Here is a 19,825-nt window from a genome sequence, read left to right on the forward strand (position 1 = left end):
GGGTGAATTCCAAATGGCATTTTTGCACCAGAAAAGGACACTACAGGAAGGACAACAATTAAATCATGTCAAAGTGTGCTTCCACAACGCAAAGTATACATACCACGGTGTCTTGGAGAAAGTAAATTGGCTTTTAACAGAGTCGCCACTCCTTTCGGCCAAAAAAATGCCCATGTCCTTTCCAGTAATTGGTGATCACTAGATAAGGATTTTGAAGAATCATTTTGCTTCAGACCAATTCACTAATGAGTCATTCAGACTGATTTGTGAACAAGTGTGACTCATTTAAAAGATGATTGAAGGAACAATTCGCTCAAAAATCAGATATCATGACATGCAAGCTAATTTAGTCCTCATAAGAGCAATAGCTAGTTGATTAAATATTTTAGATCAGAGCATAAATACAAAAATCCATACTTTTCAAGATCTAGAAAACATCTTAAAATTACCCTGATAATTCCAGGTCTTCTAGGATTGTGAAACATCACATCACATGATGTGTCCTTACAATTTGTTTAGAGACCCGATGAAATATCTTAACTTTTACCTGGTATATGATTCAAAAAGGGGTAATTCAATGTAACAAATCATGTAAAAATGCATCGTATTTTATTGGAAAATTAAACAACATTTTATCAAACTTTTATGATTGCCTTAATCTTTTAAACAACTGAGGAGATAGTAAAGCCGCTCAGGCCGCCATTTTCTCCTTCTTGGAAAACATCCGGTAGTGTGGGTTTTCCAGGAAATGCATGTACTCTCTGGACTTTTGTTTTTCGTAATACTGTGTATTGTGCACGTTATATTTTGACAGACATCGATGTAGTTATATTCAAGTGATGTGGATTAGAAAATGCTCATGAGTATGTTATATTGATGTTTTTAGTTATAATATTCCAAACGACAGCCAGCCTAAATTTTTGACAGACGTGAAAATGTGCATAAGGGGTGAACCATGTTTGATTTTGGGTAATTATAAGACATGCTGGAGATGTTATAAATGCTTTTTGAGTAGTTCATTATACTTATTTTATGGAATGAAGTTTATTTCGTGGTTTAAATAAATTACATGTTACATGTTAAAGACTGACATGTTGGGCTTGTCAAAAATGTTACATTTCATTCAGTTCTTTGAATTTTTGAAAATCATGTTCATTTTTTACCAGTAAAGGAGTGGTTCTGATGCACAAAGTTATTTTTATTGTCTCTTACAAAAATATTTTATTTAAACCAATAAAAATGCAGATCCTGTTGTAAATAATAGTGAAAAATCACTTTTTAAAACTGTTACATTATTACCCCTTAGGAGATTTTGACTCGTACACAAGAACTATCAGGAGAAATTAATTAAAAAAAAACTGTATTATTTGTTTGCTTGCTTTTACCAGACACCATATGGAAACTTAAATCAATTTACATTAAATATCTGAAAAAAAAAAAAAAAAAACTTCTAGTTTTATTTGTCATAACAGACTTTTTACCACTATAGACATTTACATTTTTGTGCTTTGTTGTCAAGGTAACATTTAGATTCAGATAACATTTAGATTCAGATAAAGCCGCAGTGACGCATACGAAAGTGAGCATCGTCTTTATGCGGTACTGAAACACTGTATCAGTACCGCATAAAGACGATGCTCACTTTCGAAAGGAATTCACCCATGATACAGACAAATGTATTAAACAAACACAACTATCAGCATGTGATCTGTCCCTGCATTAGACACAACACCGTCTATGTGTATCCCTGTTCTTTCCCTATCTGCTGTCCTGATATCTCTTTCTGTCCCAATGCTGAGGACAAGAGTCACATGAAGAAAACAGGCTGAAACACTGAGGTGAGTAAATCCTATCAAGGAAATCTCTTGGACTATTTCCAGATCACAGCAGAAACTCATGTAAGTAAAGAGTAACTCTACTTCCTGCCAAAGTTCCTTAATATAACTTTCATTACTGACAAAAATATTAACAAGTACCATGATATCATAATGCTTTTTGAATGAAACAGGACTATGGTAGCTTTTGGAGAGGTAACATAGTAATACTATGGGATCCTTTGCAATACCTCAGAGTAGCATTGAATGTCACATAACATATGGGGTTTTTAAACACCTTTTTGTCTTCACAAGTTAATTTTAAATGATCCTGCAGAAAAATAATTTACATAGCAATATAGATATATAAATAAATATATATTTATATAAATAAAAAGAGCATAAATAGTAATTATGAAAGAATTAATAAAATACTGTCTACCATAATACCATAGAACAGTAATTACGATACACTAACGTTCCAAAGTTTTTTTTGTTTTTTGTTTTGAAAGAATTATCTTATGTTCACCAAGTTCAAAAGAACAGTATTTATTTAAAAGATAATTTTTGTAACACTATAAATGTATTTACTGTCACTTTTGATCAATTTAATGCATCCTTGCTAAATAAAAGTATACATTTCTTTAAAAAAAAAAAAGTCTTCCCAACCGCAAACTTTAAAGCAGTAGTGTATATATTGAAGTATGACGGTGCATTATAATCTCTGTACCATGATCCTGACAAAGTACAGTACTTTAAAAAAGTATCACATGGGCAAATAATCACAGATCTGCTGCTGCTGTATATCGTTCTCTAAACTCAAAAAAAAAAAAAAAAATGTAATCTAGAACATCAGATGACAGATTTTTGATATTGAATAAACAAAGGATTTCTTTGAAGAAATAAAGAGTTCTTTAAGTACATGGCCATTTATGAGGTCCACTTTTACATGCTCATATGTGCTGTTGCATAACACCTACAAAAGCTAACTGAAAAGGAATATATCCCTTTTAAAAAGAATAACCCAAAATCTGAAGGGAAAAAAAAGTTTGAACAGTCTATACCAACAAAAAATTAAAGGCTGCTTCAATTTTTTAAACGTTCCTCATCATTATCAATGAAAAGCACTTGACCCTCAATGGTAGACAACAGATATTTACCCTGTTCCTCAGTCTGCAGACACTGAAATGCAGCAAACTGAAAATATTTCCTACCTGATGAGGTAGACTCCTCTTCTACAGAGTTACTCTCTTTGTCCATAAAGGTAAAATTCCCCACAGGAAAACAAAGCTACAACGTGGCAAATGAAAAGCGCTGAGTTTCACCTGTGGGTGTGTCGACTGGGCAAAGCGTGATCAGATATCTCACTCGAGAGCCAACACACCTATGTGTCACATGGTCAACCTTCTTTATGAGGCTAACATTCCTTATGAGGTCAGTTATTTTATAATATAACACAGGATCACTATCACCAATTACTCTCCTATCATGAGTAAAACCAGACATTGTTTTCTCTGAAATATCTGTGGTTAAACAAAAGAGGAAAAAGAAAAAAAAAAAAAGAAAGGGGGGGGGGGGGGGGTGTATGCAACTATTCAAGAGAAACAAAAGATATCCTAATTGGAAAATCTGCTAATAAGCAATAAAGAAAATATTGAAAACTAATTTTACTACTAATTAGTGGGGTCTTTGCACTGTGCATTTTTTGGACAAAGATGTGGAATATCCAAATAATCTATATCTAAATCAGATGAAATGATTATTAAAAAATGCGTCAGCTGCAGCCAAAAACCAATTCAATCCACATGACCCTTCAATGATGACCACTGTGACCAATCACAGATATTTCTTCTGACTTTTTGACAAGATCATCCTTCCATTGTCTTACCTCGGTTTTCCATTCCCACGTCAAGAACACAGCAGCAGGTAGAGGTTCCTGAGGAAATAAGAGATAGATTGCTTGATTAGTAAAAACACTACATATAAATTCACCAATACAATGGCTACAATTTATTTAAAACATCAGACCTCACATTAGCCCCTTTCACACATAAGAGATCATGCGTGAACAGGACATTTTCAAAAATACCAGTAAATCAGTTCTGGCAATTTACTGGCATGAGAAGTTGTAACATTACCAGTAAATTACTGGTATGCTGTGTGTGAACAAAGAATGAAGATTACCGTTATGAGCACTTAAACGCGCTGATGTAATAAGTCTGCTTTGAGCGCTGCGGCTCTGCAGTTGCATACTATTATAGTGCTCAGCGTAAATGAGTACACCCCCTTTGAAAAGTAACATTTTAAATAATATCTCAATGAACACAAAAACAATTTCCAAAATGTTGACAAGACTAAGTATTATACAACATCTGTTTAACTTACAACATGAAAGTAAGGTTAATAATATAACTTAGAGAACAAAATTTTCAGTTTTACTCAAATTAGGGTGATGCAAAAATGAGTACACCCCACTGTGTCTCTGGAGCAAAGCTAAATTTTAGACTATAAATGTTTAATTTAACAAGAATTCAACCACAGGTGAGTCTAATTATTCATTACACAGGTGTCCAGCAGACAGTTGACTATAAAAGGGTGTTAAAACCTCTTCCCATTTCATGCTGTCAGCAATGGCACCACATGGAAGAGAAATGTCACAAGACCTGAGAAAGAAAATAATTTCTTTACATCAGAAGGGTGAAGGCTACAAGAAGATCAGCAAAGCTTTACTTATCAGTCAGAATACTGTAGCAAAAGTGATACAAAAATTTTAAAAAGATGGAACTGCAACCATCTCACAGAGGCGTCCAGGTCGACCACGGAAGTTAACACCTCGACAGGAACGTCTTCTGATGAGAAAGGTTGAAGAAAATCGGCATGCAAGTTCACTGCAGTTATCTAAAGAAGTAGAAAGCCAAACTGGGGTGACTATTTCCCGTGACACAATACAGCGTACACTGCAGAGGAATAGCATGCGTGGGTGCCGCCCACGAAAGAAGCCTTTCCTAAAGCCCAGGCACAAAAAAGCCCGCCTAAAGTTTGCTAGGGCCCATGCTGACGAAGATGAAGACTACTGGGCCTCTGTACTCTGAAGTGATGAGACCAAGATAAATGTCTTTGGAACTGATGGCTTCAAAACTGTATGGCGTCGCAAAGGTGAGGAATACAAAGAAAAATGCATGGTGCCTACAGTGAAACACGGTGGTGGCAGTGTTCTTATGTGGGGCTGCATGAGTGCTGCTGGTGTACTTCACAGATGTACTGCTCTATACTGAAAGAGAAGATGCTACCATCAACATGGCAATGATCCTAAACACACATCTAAGGCCACTGTTGGATTTCTGAAGAACAGGGTGAAAGTGATTCAGTGGCTCCTGATCTGAACCCAATCGAACACCTATGGGGAATTCTGAAGAGACAAGTTGAGTATCACTCTCTATCCAGCATCCAGTCTCTAAAAGAGGTCATTCTTGAAGAATGGAAAAAGATAGATGTTGCAAAATGTCGCCAACTTGTTCATTCCATGTCTAAAAGACTTGGTGCTGTCATTAAAAATCATGGAGGCAATACAAAGTACTAGATGTAGTAGTTTTTGTTGTGGGGTGTACTCATTTTTGCATCACCCTAATTTGAGTAAAACTGAAAAATGTGTAATCTAAGTTATATTATTAACCTTACTTTCATGTTATAATTTAAACAGATGTTATATTAAACTTAGTCTTGTCAACATTTTGGAAACTGTTTTTGTGTTCATTGAGATATTGTTTAAAATGTTACTTTTCAAAGGGGGTGTACTCATTTACGCTGAGCACTGTATTTGCGTCTCGTGTTTTTAAGAGGAAAAAATGCGTTCTGTTTGATCATCCTCTAATGCCCATCACACAGACGTCCAAAATTGTTGTCAAATTGAACAGATAGTAAAACTAAAGATCTTCTCATGCGGGCGAATGAAGACAACGGCACAGCATTTAAAGATCATTTCCGATGACTGACATCACAGAACTGACCGGTATTTTGGTGCTGATGTGTGAATGGTCTCTTAACAGTAAAAAGTCATAATGCCGTTGCTTGTGTGAACAGCATATGTGTGTATTATTTACCGGTAAAGTAATTCTGGTAATTGCTGTGTGAAAGGGGCTATTGATTGACACAACAAGAACCCATGAATGAAGCCAACATGCAAGTAAAGGATAATGTACAGACAACACATCATTATCACAAAATAAACAGCAACAACAAAGCAGAGGGTATCACCCTGAAGGAGATTATTTTGTGATAATGACTATATTATCCCACATATTACAAGGCTACTTACCAAATAAATAAATGGACATTAAATATTGATTTGAAAATATTCTTATTCACTTTATGTCTTATATATATATATATATATATATATATATATATATATATATATATATATATAAAAAAAAATAAAAACAAAAACAGTGTGGAGTGATACGAAACATCCTAGATGTTTTCTGCCACCTTCTGAAACTCCAGAAAACTTAATAATCTTGACAGTAAATACTATCTTTCATCTGCATTATAGTAAGAGACATGTATTTGCTAAAGTATGTCTAAATTGTTATGAATAATCATTAATTATGGTTAAGTCGCTCCAGACTCTTATATAACTGCATATGTAACTATTCATTCCATTTTTTTCCCCAGACAGGATTATGACCAAGCAGCATAGTAGCGAATTAAATGACAGCAATAATTTTGCAAATATAATCATACAGCATTTTGAAAACACAGAATCCCACAAACAAATTTCAGCATTGACTGATGAAGTTTGCAACATTAACAGGGTTTTTTTTCTGTGTATACTGTGAAGCTGCTTTAAAACAATCTGTATTGTATAAAGCACTATATAAATAAAATTGTGGTTTTCCTGTCATGTTGTGCGTTACTGTATCAGACTGGCTCAATTCTCGAACCGTTTGGTGCTTTTCCACCACATGCAAGGGGAATTCAGGCCAGAAAGATCTGAACTTGCTGGTCTCAAACAGCGCAGAGGAGCAGGGGGTGGAGAAATGTTGGTGAAATTTTGGCAGTCCCGCTGAGCAATGAAACAACCTTGAGTGATTGTTTATGTGAATAAAAGCCTAAATTAAGTCTGTTTATCATATAAAGTGATTAAGCAGAAATGCACAACATCAGTACAGAAATGCACAACATCAGAAACTATGATTGGGACTGTCATATTAAATAACATTATAATGAGAACACTATTGTAATATAAACAGAAAAGGTAGCTGGCCGCACACTCAGTCCAATGAAGACTGAAGAGGTCTAGAAAAACATAATTTATTTTATAAATTGCAAATAAATTATAAAATAAATGATGTTTTTCTAGACCTCTTCAGTCTTCATTGGACTCAGTGTGCAGCCAGCTACCTTTTCTGTTTATATTACAATAGTGTTCTCATTATAATGTTATGTAATATGACAGTCCCAATCATAGTTACTAGTGGGCAGCCAGCTACCTTTTCTGTTATGTTTAAGTATTTCCTTGGCTCTACACACCTGAAAGAAAAAGGAACTTTTTATCAATTTGGAGCACAACAATTTCCTTTGATCAACACTATTGTAATAAAAATTTGTGAATTCTTTGGGTTTAGTTGCCGTGTTTCAGCGCATTTTTACGGGAAGAGCGTATCCACACCAGAAGTTAAACATTCTGACTAGCACGTAACTTAGTTCAAGTTCACTTGTGCATTTGCGTCATTTTGTGCAAATATAAGTTGTAATATTATGCTTGTATTGCATAAATACAAACGTAGAAATGTACAAATAGTAGAAACATAATTATATAATTAAAGTTATCTAATTAAATTATAAATTATTAGTTAACATTTTATTTTACAGTATCCCTATTACACATTACATGTACTTACTGTAATAATAACTATAAATTATGCATAATTACATGCAACTAACCCTAAACAACATCATAATCCTACGTAACTGTGATTACAGTTGCTCATCTCTTTTACATTACCAATTGTCAGGCTATTTTTGCGTTTTGTTATTCCACATAAAGTTAAACAAATCTCAGTTTTATTTTCCCTGTAACAGCAATGCTAAATTTATTCAGAAGTGCTTCTGAAATGTTGCCGTTTTGAATCAGCACAGAATATACCATGCATCCCATTTGTTTCTATAGTGCTGTTAGGCTTCCACTAATAAGCCTCTTTAAACAGAATGTCTGTCTCAGTTCCCTTCCCTGTAGTGCTGGAGCAGCTTTAAGCACCATGACTATTGTGCACTATGAACCTTGGGACAGCAGATGTGAAATATCCCTTGCACTTAGAGCAGGATGAAGGATAACAGGTCTAATCTAGGTCCTTCAACTGCACAAGCTGATTGAAATGTCACATTGTCACTAGGGCATCTTACATACTGGGTCACATGTGATCAAGATGGGTACGTATGTTTACAGGCAAGTCAATCACATATTGAGTTTCATAATGTTTGCCATAACATTAATAGTCTCAGCATGATCAAGTAACAACTGTTGTCAACAGTGACATAAAAGGAACATTTCAGGTGATTTTCCGTAAAAGTTTTAACAAGATCTGCATCGTGTTGGTTTATATATATAAAAAAAAAAAAAAAGTAAGTTACTAAGCTTTAAAGCTGTTCAAAGTTTCTTCCAACGCAGGTGTGTTTCTATAAATGGAGTGGGAGAAATCCAAGATGTACACTCACTGTTCTTGGATACATTGGCCACATTCACAATTCTGTGTCAATTCACCTTTTTGTGCTTAATCGTGTTCTGTACACACAGAGTTCAGTCATTTTCAGTACTGACAATGTATTCTACAACCAATTAACTCCCAAATAATTCAGTTAGTGACAAACGCATTTACAAAAAAATCTACACAGTGTGTACAGAATAATAGGGGTAGGAGGGGGAAAAAAATGGATTTACATATAGATTGTGACTTCTATCAATTTGAATCGATTGCCATGTTGTTGGAACACAGGCAGCAAAAGTCAACTGCGAGAGCAGTGCAACACCCGGACAGTTTAGAGAATGCACAGGTTTAAGAAACCGGGAAGAAGAAGCATTATGAATGAAGCTTAATTGACAACAACAGTTCTTATATCAGTATCCTAACCAATAGACATGATGTATAGTTAATGTACAGTTAGGTTTTAGCCTAAATAAAATCTAGATTTTTTCAGAACAATTGACGATTTTAATACGATTTTTTTTATTTTTTATGTTTAACTAGTCAACTTAAAAACTTAACTACAATATGATTCAAGTTACATTCTCTTTATTAACCATCTGGTTAAAGTTCTATTCAAAAGTACCACATCAGCAGTGATCAACATGGTGTAAATGTACAATTTGTTAAATATCTTTGCAGAAAATATGTATTAAATATGACAAACTTATCTTAAACATCCTATATACTCAGAAATACTTTAAAATAAGAAAAATGCTAAATATTTCTTAGCCACAAAGTAATAGCAATAAGTAACACCAGTAATAGGCTATTATTAACAGCAAATGCTTTGCAAAAACAGAAAATAACAACACCTTTTAGCCTGTCACCATCATGCAAACATGAAATATCAAACATACAGTAGTAGTTCTTTACAGGTTTTTTTCATTCCATTGCGCTATTTTTATGTTTGGCTGTTGCACTCGTGTCTCGCGTCTTTTACAGCGTCTCCCATGAAACGGCATTCTAAAAATGCGGCAGTCAAGTTAAAAAAAAATTCAACGTGCGTTTAATAGCTTTGCTCTTTTCCCATTCCACTGCCCGCGTCTCATTTTGTCAACGCAATAACGCATTTTTGAGTAAGAAGCCGCTCAAGACTAGTGATGTGTTCTACGTTCATAGAGCTTCACGTGAGAAATGTTAATCATGCGCGCCATCATGTGGTCGGATCATTTTCTTCTCTTAATGGTTATCATTGCTGTATTGTCAACGTCTAATTGTAACGTTTGCTAACATTTTTATTCAAAATCGCGATTTCTCGATTTAAAGATAATAAAATGGAGGCAAAACATTAAATTCGAATTAATCGGAAAAATCGCCCAGCCCTATGTACAGTTATAGTTACCTTAATGTATGGTTACCGGCACACGCACGTCAAGCTTTTCTTGTGATACTGCTGCGTCTTATGTGTACATAGGTACTTTTTACATACAAGAAACGCTTTCAACGTGGCAACCCTCTACATACACCTTGGCAATAGAATCACCATTGGCTAGTAATTTTTTTAGTTTACTCGCTGGACTGATATACTATTTTATATGCATGAAATAGGGCTGCACAACGATTAATCACGATTAATTGTTTGCAAAATAAAAGTCTGTGTTTACGTAATATATGTGTGTGTTCTGTGTATAATAATTATGTACATATAAATATACACACATACATATATATATTTAAGAAAAAAATGTATATTTATATATAAAATATTTATATTTATATATAATATACATGAAAATATTTCTTAAATTTATACATGTGTGTGTATTTATATATACATAATTATTATACACAGAACACACACATATATTACGTAAACACAGACTTTTATTTTGCAAACGATTCATCGCGATTAATCGTTGTGCAGCCCTAGTATGATATGACAAGCGCTGAGTGCGTCCGTCTCTGGCTCAGCGCCAGCCAAAGTGCGAAGGCACATGTGAATTCAGCAGTTGATCATGTGATGCACTGAACATTCTAAATCAAACCGTTGGGATCGTACTCCAGGGACCAGCCAAGACTGATCAAGACTCATTATCATGAGTCATGTATTTCCCTTACAAAAATTAACCATGGCTTTATTATAGTAAAAGTATAGTAACCATGTTATTCTGGCAGATTGATTACCATTTGTATAACCAGAGTTCACTACAAATACCATGGTGAAACTATGGGTAGTGTAGCAAAACAATTGTTAATTTGTATTTACCATGGTTTAACTATAGTAAACATGTCTGTTTGTTTTTTTAATTTTTGTAAGGGTTGTGTTGTTGTCTGCCCTAGCTCACTCTAAACCCATTATAAAACAATGTGAATATTTTTCTGCTAAATTACTACCGTAACTTTACAATAGATAATGATGTCCTTTAGCATACAGTATTTTGAGTGATGATAGTAATGGGGTGCTACTGCTAACATTTGCTAGCAGTTTAATGCTTAACTAAGTAAACAAAGACAAAACTAAAATAGCCTATTTTACAATTACAGATGAAATTGGCCTGCACTTGAAGTCCTGAACAGGTCAGTAGTTTTGCCTCTCTACTCCACTTGGGCACTTCCACTCCATTTCTGAAGTCGCATTGATTACTCTGATCGAAACCATTTAGTGGAGGTGTGGAACACACGTGCGAGGCGAATCGAGTTGCCAGTCAAGGCTAACCGATTTATGATTTATTAGAGATTTATTATTGAATGGCGAATTTGGAAATAATCACTTTAGTACAATCGGCAGGTACGAAGAAGAGAAGAACCTGTTCTTTCAAAATTCCTTCTGATGTTCATTCATGTTTTATGTCATTGCATAGTCTTCACTGTATGAATATAATATAAGTTTATTCTTATTAAAGCTTAATAAAAAAATGGTTTTCAGTCAAGAGCAGTAAGTTATTTTCTCTTTTGTGTGATTCACATTAATGACAGCAGGTAGGTATATTAGGCTGCTGTCACTTTAAGGCCAAACACACAAATCCATTATACTGACACATCCTGTTTACTTTTTCTTTGGGACATAACTGGCTGTGTTTACATGAATACTCCACACCAAGGGCATTTTGACATAATTGCGCATATATTCGACCATTCAAGCGCAATAAGACATAAAAGACAACTGAATTTGCGATCGCATGCTGAGAGACATGGCTTTCTGTGCACGTACTTATGCTGTGTCACATCATCGCGTACACCGCATGTTCTTTTCCACTGCTTATTGACCAACATGTACCTTCATTTGAAAAAATAAGGTTAATCAATAATGCTTTCTGTTGATTTGACAAGTTACCTAAAAAGATATCTGATCTCCAGCATTGTTCTACATTAACACAATATAGTGATTAAAAGTGAATGAGAAGAAAGAAAATAAACAAGTAGGTCTAAATAAAAAAGATGGATTAACTAATAAGGTACACAGCCTAACCCGTTTCGTCAAACTGGTCCGACAACTCTTTGAACACTGTACACAGTTGAAAAAAATGCAGCACAGCTGAAGTTAGCTTGAACAGCACGCTCAGGACATGTTAAGACAAATGACCTCTGAAGAAAAACTGACTGTTACAGGTCTGTGCTTTGACAATTCTCTGGCAGCCCAGCCCATATTCATATAAAAGCCATCTTGTTTTGATAATGCTTCATTTAAAGTACTTCATAATACTGTTGCAGTTATACAACAAACACAGGAATGTTTCAAAGCAACAACTGAACAGAAACTCACACTAAAATCATTCAATTATCAATCAAGGTCCATTATAATTTAGAGATATATTAACATTACAATCTTAACAGTATAGGCAAAGCAACAAAATGATCAACACTTTACGTACAGAACACCTGCACCTTTGTAACACCTCCCTCTAGAGTAGGTAACGTGAGCAAAAAACACCTTGGGCCGCCATTTTACTGGCACTGTACAAAATGCAAGAGCAATCACATGACAGCCAGTGCTGTGAATGTGCATGTGAGGTGAACAGCATAATGTGGACTGCAGGGATAGGTTCATAAAATGAATAAAAAACATAACCAACCACATGAATGAGTCAAACATCCCCACAGAAGATAAAGTGCAGTGTGGCGAAAGCCTGACAAAAATGAGACGGAACTGGAATGACTGGTTGTGTAAAGTGACCCAGTGTCACTGTATTTACATAGCTGTGAGAGTTTAAAGTTCAACCTAGATTTTTAGCTCAAACCAGCCCCACACATGCACCACATGGCACAGATCTAAAACTGAAACTGTCATGCAAAATCCCACATTCTGCTGCAGCATTAAAGGGGTCGTGAATCGAGAAATCAACTTTTCCTTGAGCTTTTGATATATAAGAGGTGATCGTACTATAAGAATATCCTGCAAGTTTCAGAACTGAAAACTTACTCGTTAGTCCATTAAAAACTTTTAGTTACACCAGGCCCAGCGAACGGCTCGTCCCGGAACAATGAAAATGAAAGCCAAAATATTAAATGTCACAGATGTATGTTTACTGAGTAATCCACTATTTTGTAGAGGGGGGGTCAAAATGACAATTTTCACCTTCGGTCAAAAATCAGTTTTTCACGTTTGGATGCCTGTAACTCAGGAAGTATTAAAGATATCTTAATATCCTTTTAGATTCTGGTTCTTAAAAAACTTTCCTTTTGGTATCTTCATTTTAAAGGCCCTTGACGATTCAATCCCAGAAATATGGACATGTTAATGTGGCTCCGTGAGTAAATTGTACATTTTCAGTGGTCAAAAACCAAATGTGGGTCACTTTGCATACAGCTGATACTTTTTTCTTTTAAAGAGTATTATCTAAAGAACAAATAATGTTAAAACTAGAAATGTATCTTGTGTTTTTCTTCCAACTCAATTACACCCCTCTAATCTGGCTCCAAATCTTAAGTGAAAATTGTAATTTTGACTCCCCTCTACAAAATCGTGGATTACTCAGTAAATATACATCTGTAACATTTAATATTTTGGCTTTCATCACTATTTATTGAGCTGTGTAAGTTTCTGAAATTTGGTTGATTTGACACAGAATGACCCAGTAGGATGAAAGGAAAAATGCCTTTTATTTCTAAATTATGACATTTTTTGATGTAAAAAGCATACTAACATAATAACCCCACAAAACATAAAGCAATAAAAACGCAGTTCATGACCCCTTCAAATTAAAGCAATAATTCTTACAGAATAAACTTTCTTCAAAAGAACACAAGATGAGTAAATTTGCACAATGTCCTGCAGTTTTTCACACAATAAGAGTGAATGAGGAAAGAGGTTTGACAAGCTCCAAAAATTACAACAACATCAAAAACAACAACATAAAAGTTTAACAAAAACAATAGGGTTGGAACGACGCATTAAAGTAATCGATTACGTCGATTACACACAGTTTATATTCATCACTAATACCATTATGTTTTACACAAAACAAAAATCTAGAGCAGATGCAAATGGCTAGTACGGCAGCACCACTTAATACAGTTGTGTTCATACAACTTTTGTTTTTTACGTGAATGAAAACTCCATTCTATAACCAAACCTGCACATTTTGAGGACTAGCATCTGCATTCTCGACAAACCGTGCTATTAATGAATGGAACCACATTGGACAACTAGCTATCTGCCATGTCATATAATGTGAGAGCCACAGTGAACTGTATAATCATGACAGGTTTAGTTTACTTACGGAGGCGACAAAATTATTTGCGTTCATTCGCAGATCCACCGGAGCTGGGTGCGAGGCTCAAACGTACACTCGGTTACTAAGCATTAGATAATAGTCCTTGTTGGTTGTTCAAAATATCCGATGGATGAACTCTCACCTCGATTGGACTCGTTTATTTAATAACATGATGTCAATTGTGATAAAACTTCCTGATGTTATGGACATCGCAATTTTTGTGAGTTAAGCAGTGCTACCATACTAGCCATTAGCATCTGCTCTACAGTTTTGTTTTGTGTGAAACATGAGGGGATTAGGGATGAGCATAAACAGTGCGTAGTCTATGTAATCGATTACATTGACGCATCGTTCCAGCTCTAAAAAAGTCAATATGACTTGGGCAGCAAATAGAAGCTGTCAAATCTCATTTGAGAGACTTGATTGAAATTGACCACATCAAGGTTTCCAGTCATACTGTACAACAATCAATCGTGTTTGACATCAACATTTCCACACATCTCCTAAAATAACATTAGTAAGGGGGGTTAGTAAGCATCGATTTACAGCAAAAGAGTAAACTCTGACGAGATGTAGGAGTAGCCTAAGTTTATAGTTTATAAAGTTTTAAATATGGATATTTTTCGTACAGAAACCCATTGCCTTCCGAAGGCCTTTATTAACCCCCTGGAGCCGTATGGATTACTTTTATGATGGATGCAGTGTTTCCCATTCATATTTTATGGGTCAGATTGGTACGTCTATTAGTAAAATATGTTGACTTTAGAGTTATAAGCACGCAAACTTCGGAAAAAGAATATTTATGGCACTCAGACAGGTATGTTCTATGCAATTGTTGATAAAGAGATACAATTCTAGTTTCTACATTATTTGTTCAGATAAAAAAAAGTATCAGCTGTATGCAAACTGCAAAGTGGTTTGGTTTTTGGTTCTTTTCATTTGGTTTTTGACCACTGAAAATGTGTACAATTGAACAATCTCAAAACATGTCTCCGTTATATTGTCATTTTCTGCTCGTCTGGCACTTTGCAACAACACAACCTTGTTTCTGCAGCGACTTTCAGCATGTTTCCTATAACAACGTCTGACGTTTATGTTTTACGTGGTGTGAGAGTCATATAAACCATGTGAAATCCGATCAGAGCAGGCAGACTGAAACAGATTTCCAGAAATGCAAACCACATATGAATACAGCTTGAAACAGATTGCATTTCATGTAATATTTTGCCATTCACACTAGCTAAAATTGATCGGATTTCAATCGGATATGCACACAAATCGGATTTGGACTGACAGTCTGAATGTAGCCTTAGAGCCATATTGAGATCCCAATATCTCTGGAATTGAAACATATAGCAGGGCTCTACACTACGACCAAAAATGCCTCCAAAAATTAAAAAAAAAAAAAAAAAAAAAAAAAAAAAACACACCGCTATGAATGCCCGTGCGCACTTTTACTTTCACTTTTGAAGTAGCGGTAATTGCTTTAATGGTGGGTGGGTTCATTATTATTCTTAATAAAAAACACAACAACAAAACAGTACAATGACAAACTCGCTTAAATATGCACGCTTTACATTTCATGAGGTGAAACTAGAACAAAGCAAGTTGTTGTTTGCTAGGTGCATTCAAAAATTTGTATGGTAGAAAATTATATTATTAGTTAATGTAACTTTTTAATGCTACTTTTTAATACTGATTATTAATTATTATTATTATTATACATAACAAAATAATTGTCAGGTCTAGCAAAGAAGCATCTTCTCTTACAAAGCTATGAAATCACTGATTTTTTTGCAAAGAGGGCAAGAAAGGATTACAGTGAGAGTGGCGGGTACTTTATTGTCAGTATTGGGCTCGCAGATCATGTGGGTAGGGCATATTTTACTGTTTGTGTGGATGACCATGTCTGTCACCACCGAAGACCATTTTTGACCCAGGAAAAACCCTGTGTATATATATAATATATATATATATATATATATATATATATATATATATTTAAAAACATTCGTACAACATTATTTACTAATGAGCTGCATTAAGCAGTCTATGTACATGTGTGTAAATAATACCACTTCAGATGGAGATTATTTCTTTTGAGTGGTATCAGTCTGATTGGGTCTTATTGTTCTAACTGAATTTATTGTTTAACATTTAAAAAACAAATTTTCTATTTTAATTTAAGAAATTGATGAAATATGATACATTTAATAAGATTAGAAAAAAAAAAAGATCTTATAATGGTAAAAATGCCTCTGGAAATTAATTTAAAGGGGCAAATATCACCTTGTAATGTGAAAGTTAATGTCTGTTATTGATCAGAAAGTGCTCCTAAATATTTGACTGTGCTCCTATTTTTTTTTTTTTATTAGGAGCACAATTGCTCCTAAAGAAAAATATTAGCGTAGAGCCCTGTATAGGCCTTGATACCAAAAGAGCAGTTTGTTAAAAACTAAAATATAAAAGGATATTAAGAGATCTTTAACACTTCTTGTTTAACACTTCTTGTTTAACACTTCATTCATATGCAAATTGTCATTTTATTGTCAATTGTCAAGAGTGAATATTCTTTCAGTTTATTAAACTAATAAAAAAAGCAGAACTGCACAAATGCCTTTGTAAGTAAAACATGCAGTGTGAACTGTGAATCTTCTCATTAGCCATTAAACTCACAAGTTAACCATAAACTGTGCGTAATGATGTGGAAACATATTCAAAGACAGCCTGAGACAAAACCTTAAGTTGCTCAGAGGACTAAAATGACATCACAACAGCAATTTCAGGACGCTTACAGTGCACTTCACCATCCTAAAGAGCATCAAGAGCTCTGACCTCAGCTAAACAATCCTTCATTGTCTGACACAGACATTGTTAGATGCACTGACAAGATGAATAGAGGTTAAATGAGACACAGTCAAGCTTGAACTAGGCCATTACTGAACAAAATCACTGCAACATTTGCAGGACACACAGCCACATTTTTCATTTATGATTAACCCAGAGTCCACTCTGTATTCTGTAGAAGCCCGTTTCCACCACAGGATTTTGGTAAATCTTCATTATGACATAAAATTTAATAACTCGACATACTAAGTCATAATTATGACAAACTACCAAGTCATAATTGTGAGATTAAAAAGCCTAATTTTGACACAAAAAGTCAAAGTTATGAGATCTACAGCCAAATTTATACAAAGTCATAATTATGACATAATACTGCAAGTCATAATTATAAGAGTAAAGAGACATAAAAAGTTTAAACTGAAATCTAAGTCATTTTTTTAGTTTTGTGCCATAGTTATGGTATTTAGAAAGTCAAAAATATTACATACTAAGTATAATTGACATACTAAATCATAATTATGAAATTAAAAAGTAAATCCTGACATTAAAAGTGTCATATTTTAATATATAATTTTTTAATTCTTTTTTTTTTAATATCACAACTATGGCATTAAAAGTAAAAAAAAAAATAATAATAAAAAAAAAATATGACTTAGTATGTCAATTTCAACTTTTTAATCTCATATTCCTTACTAGTATGTCATAATTATGATTTACGAAAACTTTTTTTTTTTCCTTTATGTGGCAGAAATGGGTTTCCATAGTATTCAGATGGACACCGCCACCAGCAAAGTTACAGTGCACTCACTTTCACAGTATAGGTTATGACTTTTAATGTCATAACTATGATGTAAAAAAGTCCTAATTATGACTAGTTTGTGGTATGTCCGTTTCATCTTTTTATGTCATAAGACTCTCTAATCTCATGATTATGACTTGTACATACAGTAGTATGTCATAATTATTGTGTGCCACTTTTGCCACTTAACCCTTCCCTGAACTTTATAATAAATAGAGCTATCAGAACAGCAGCAGGTATTTTAATTCCTGTTGTATGTGTGTTCGATGTGTCTCTGTCAGAAAACAAACCCTGAGGTTGCTCTTTCTGTGAGTTTCTACCCCGAACATCACCTGTGCCTGCTGAAACTTGCCCACGCCAACAGAAACCATGTGGGGAATGCAATGAATTCGTACATGTCAACGACGAGAACCTTCATCCCAAAACTGGCAGAATCACAAGGCTGAAAACTTAGTCAACATATAAATCAGTGTAGATGTTCACATGTTGAAAAGGTGAATCACAGAACGGATGCTACATTGACTCAAAACAAAAGTCACTTTATAATTAACTAAATTACATGACACCATTATTTAAACAATTATTCTTTAGACGGTTTGTGTTTAAATGATTTGATTCGAGTGTTTACATTCTTTTTAAAATTGTTTATTGTTATTATTTCCTGGTTTGCTGATGATGTTTTGAAACAGAGCAACAGGTTGTTGAGCTATTAGCCGTTAGCGGCTAATGATTAACAACATTAAAACATCACCTTTTATTACTAATGACGACATTTCTAGAACTTAAAATGCATTACCTGTTTGAATGTATTAATAAAATCCCTCCATAAAACTTTTCTTAAGCCGTGAAGAGTTTAATACACAGGAAACCCAGGTTAACCTTGCGGCTGTCAGTCAAACTCTGTCAAATCCACAAACTCCCAAAATGAGATGAGATGAAACAAAGAAATATCCGAAATGTTCTTGGATTAATATGTCCTAATCCAGAGCCCTCTCATGGCGTTGTTGTGGGTTGCGTTAGTTCAGTTAACCTAATGTCAACTCGTGTTTATCGACCGCAACAGTTGGTTGACTGTCAGGTTTCTACCTTCTCTGATCAAGCGAGAGATCACGGGTTGCCAGGTGTCTCACCTGGAATTCCTCCTCTGCAAACCTGTGGCGGTTCTATCTCTTCCATGGCTGGCAGTCTGGCAGATCATGTGACAAGGAAAAGCTCGAACTTGCCAATAAAATCAAAAGGTTGCCAGGTTGCTACCATAAATCCCTCCTTTTAAATGTAGCCTATGTTTTGCTAATTTATTTATTTTATAATTACATTTTATATTTAAGTAACATATGTTATTGTATAATGTTAAGGTATTGTATTAACTAAATATATTTTTTTAAATAACTAATTGTTTACTGCAAAAGCCATGTCATTTACTATAGCCTAGTAAATTTACTGCTCACCTTAATGTCATTAAATGTAGGAACATAAAAGAAGATAATTTGAGAAATGTCTGGGTTGTTTTATATATATATATAGATAGATAGATAGATAGATAGATAGATAGATAGATAGATAGATAGATAGAAGTCAAGGGTAACCCAAATGGTTTGGTTACCAACATTCTTCAAAATATCTTCTTTTGTGTTTCACAGAGGAGATAAAGACATACAAGTTTGGAGTGACATGATTGGGGTGATCTATCCCTTTAACAAAAGCAACATTGGTAAAGAGTTGACACCAAATTTATTTTTTGTTGTTTTATTCTCTAAAATTCTCACTCTTTCTGTCTTACTTGTTTCTAAATATAATATTTTGAGTTTGGAGCTTTTATCCACTCACTCTGTGGTTCAAAGCAGTGTTATTTTAGTATCATTGACATTGTATTATATTTGTTGTTTTTGTTTTTATATTTTCCCCTTTTCATTTTAATTTTAGTTAAAGTTTTAGCATTTTTGTTGTGTGATGTGTCATTTATAT

General features: G+C 34.3%; 1 protein-coding gene across 5 annotated transcripts in view; it reads right to left on the bottom strand.

Moving 5' to 3' along the window:
- Nucleotides 1-19,071, bottom strand: part of phactr4a (phosphatase and actin regulator 4a) — a 56,366-nt gene extending 37,295 nt beyond the window's left edge. For 4 of the 5 annotated variants that reach the window (XM_051872786.1, XM_051872785.1, XM_051872784.1 and 1 more), the window contains exons 1-2: nt 18,991-19,071; nt 3,703-3,750 (exon numbers count right to left, since the gene is read on the bottom strand). In XM_051872786.1, the coding sequence (XP_051728746.1) occupies nt 3,703-3,750; nt 18,991-19,036 (94 nt within the window). In that variant the 5' untranslated portion in view covers nt 19,037-19,071. The other variant, XM_051872783.1, reaches the window with a different exon arrangement.
- Between the last annotated feature and the right edge of the window lie 754 nt (nt 19,072-19,825).

This window comes from Ctenopharyngodon idella, chromosome 19 (assembly GCF_019924925.1).
Source record: "Ctenopharyngodon idella isolate HZGC_01 chromosome 19, HZGC01, whole genome shotgun sequence".
NCBI classification, from domain to species: Eukaryota; Metazoa; Chordata; class Actinopteri; order Cypriniformes; family Xenocyprididae; genus Ctenopharyngodon; species Ctenopharyngodon idella.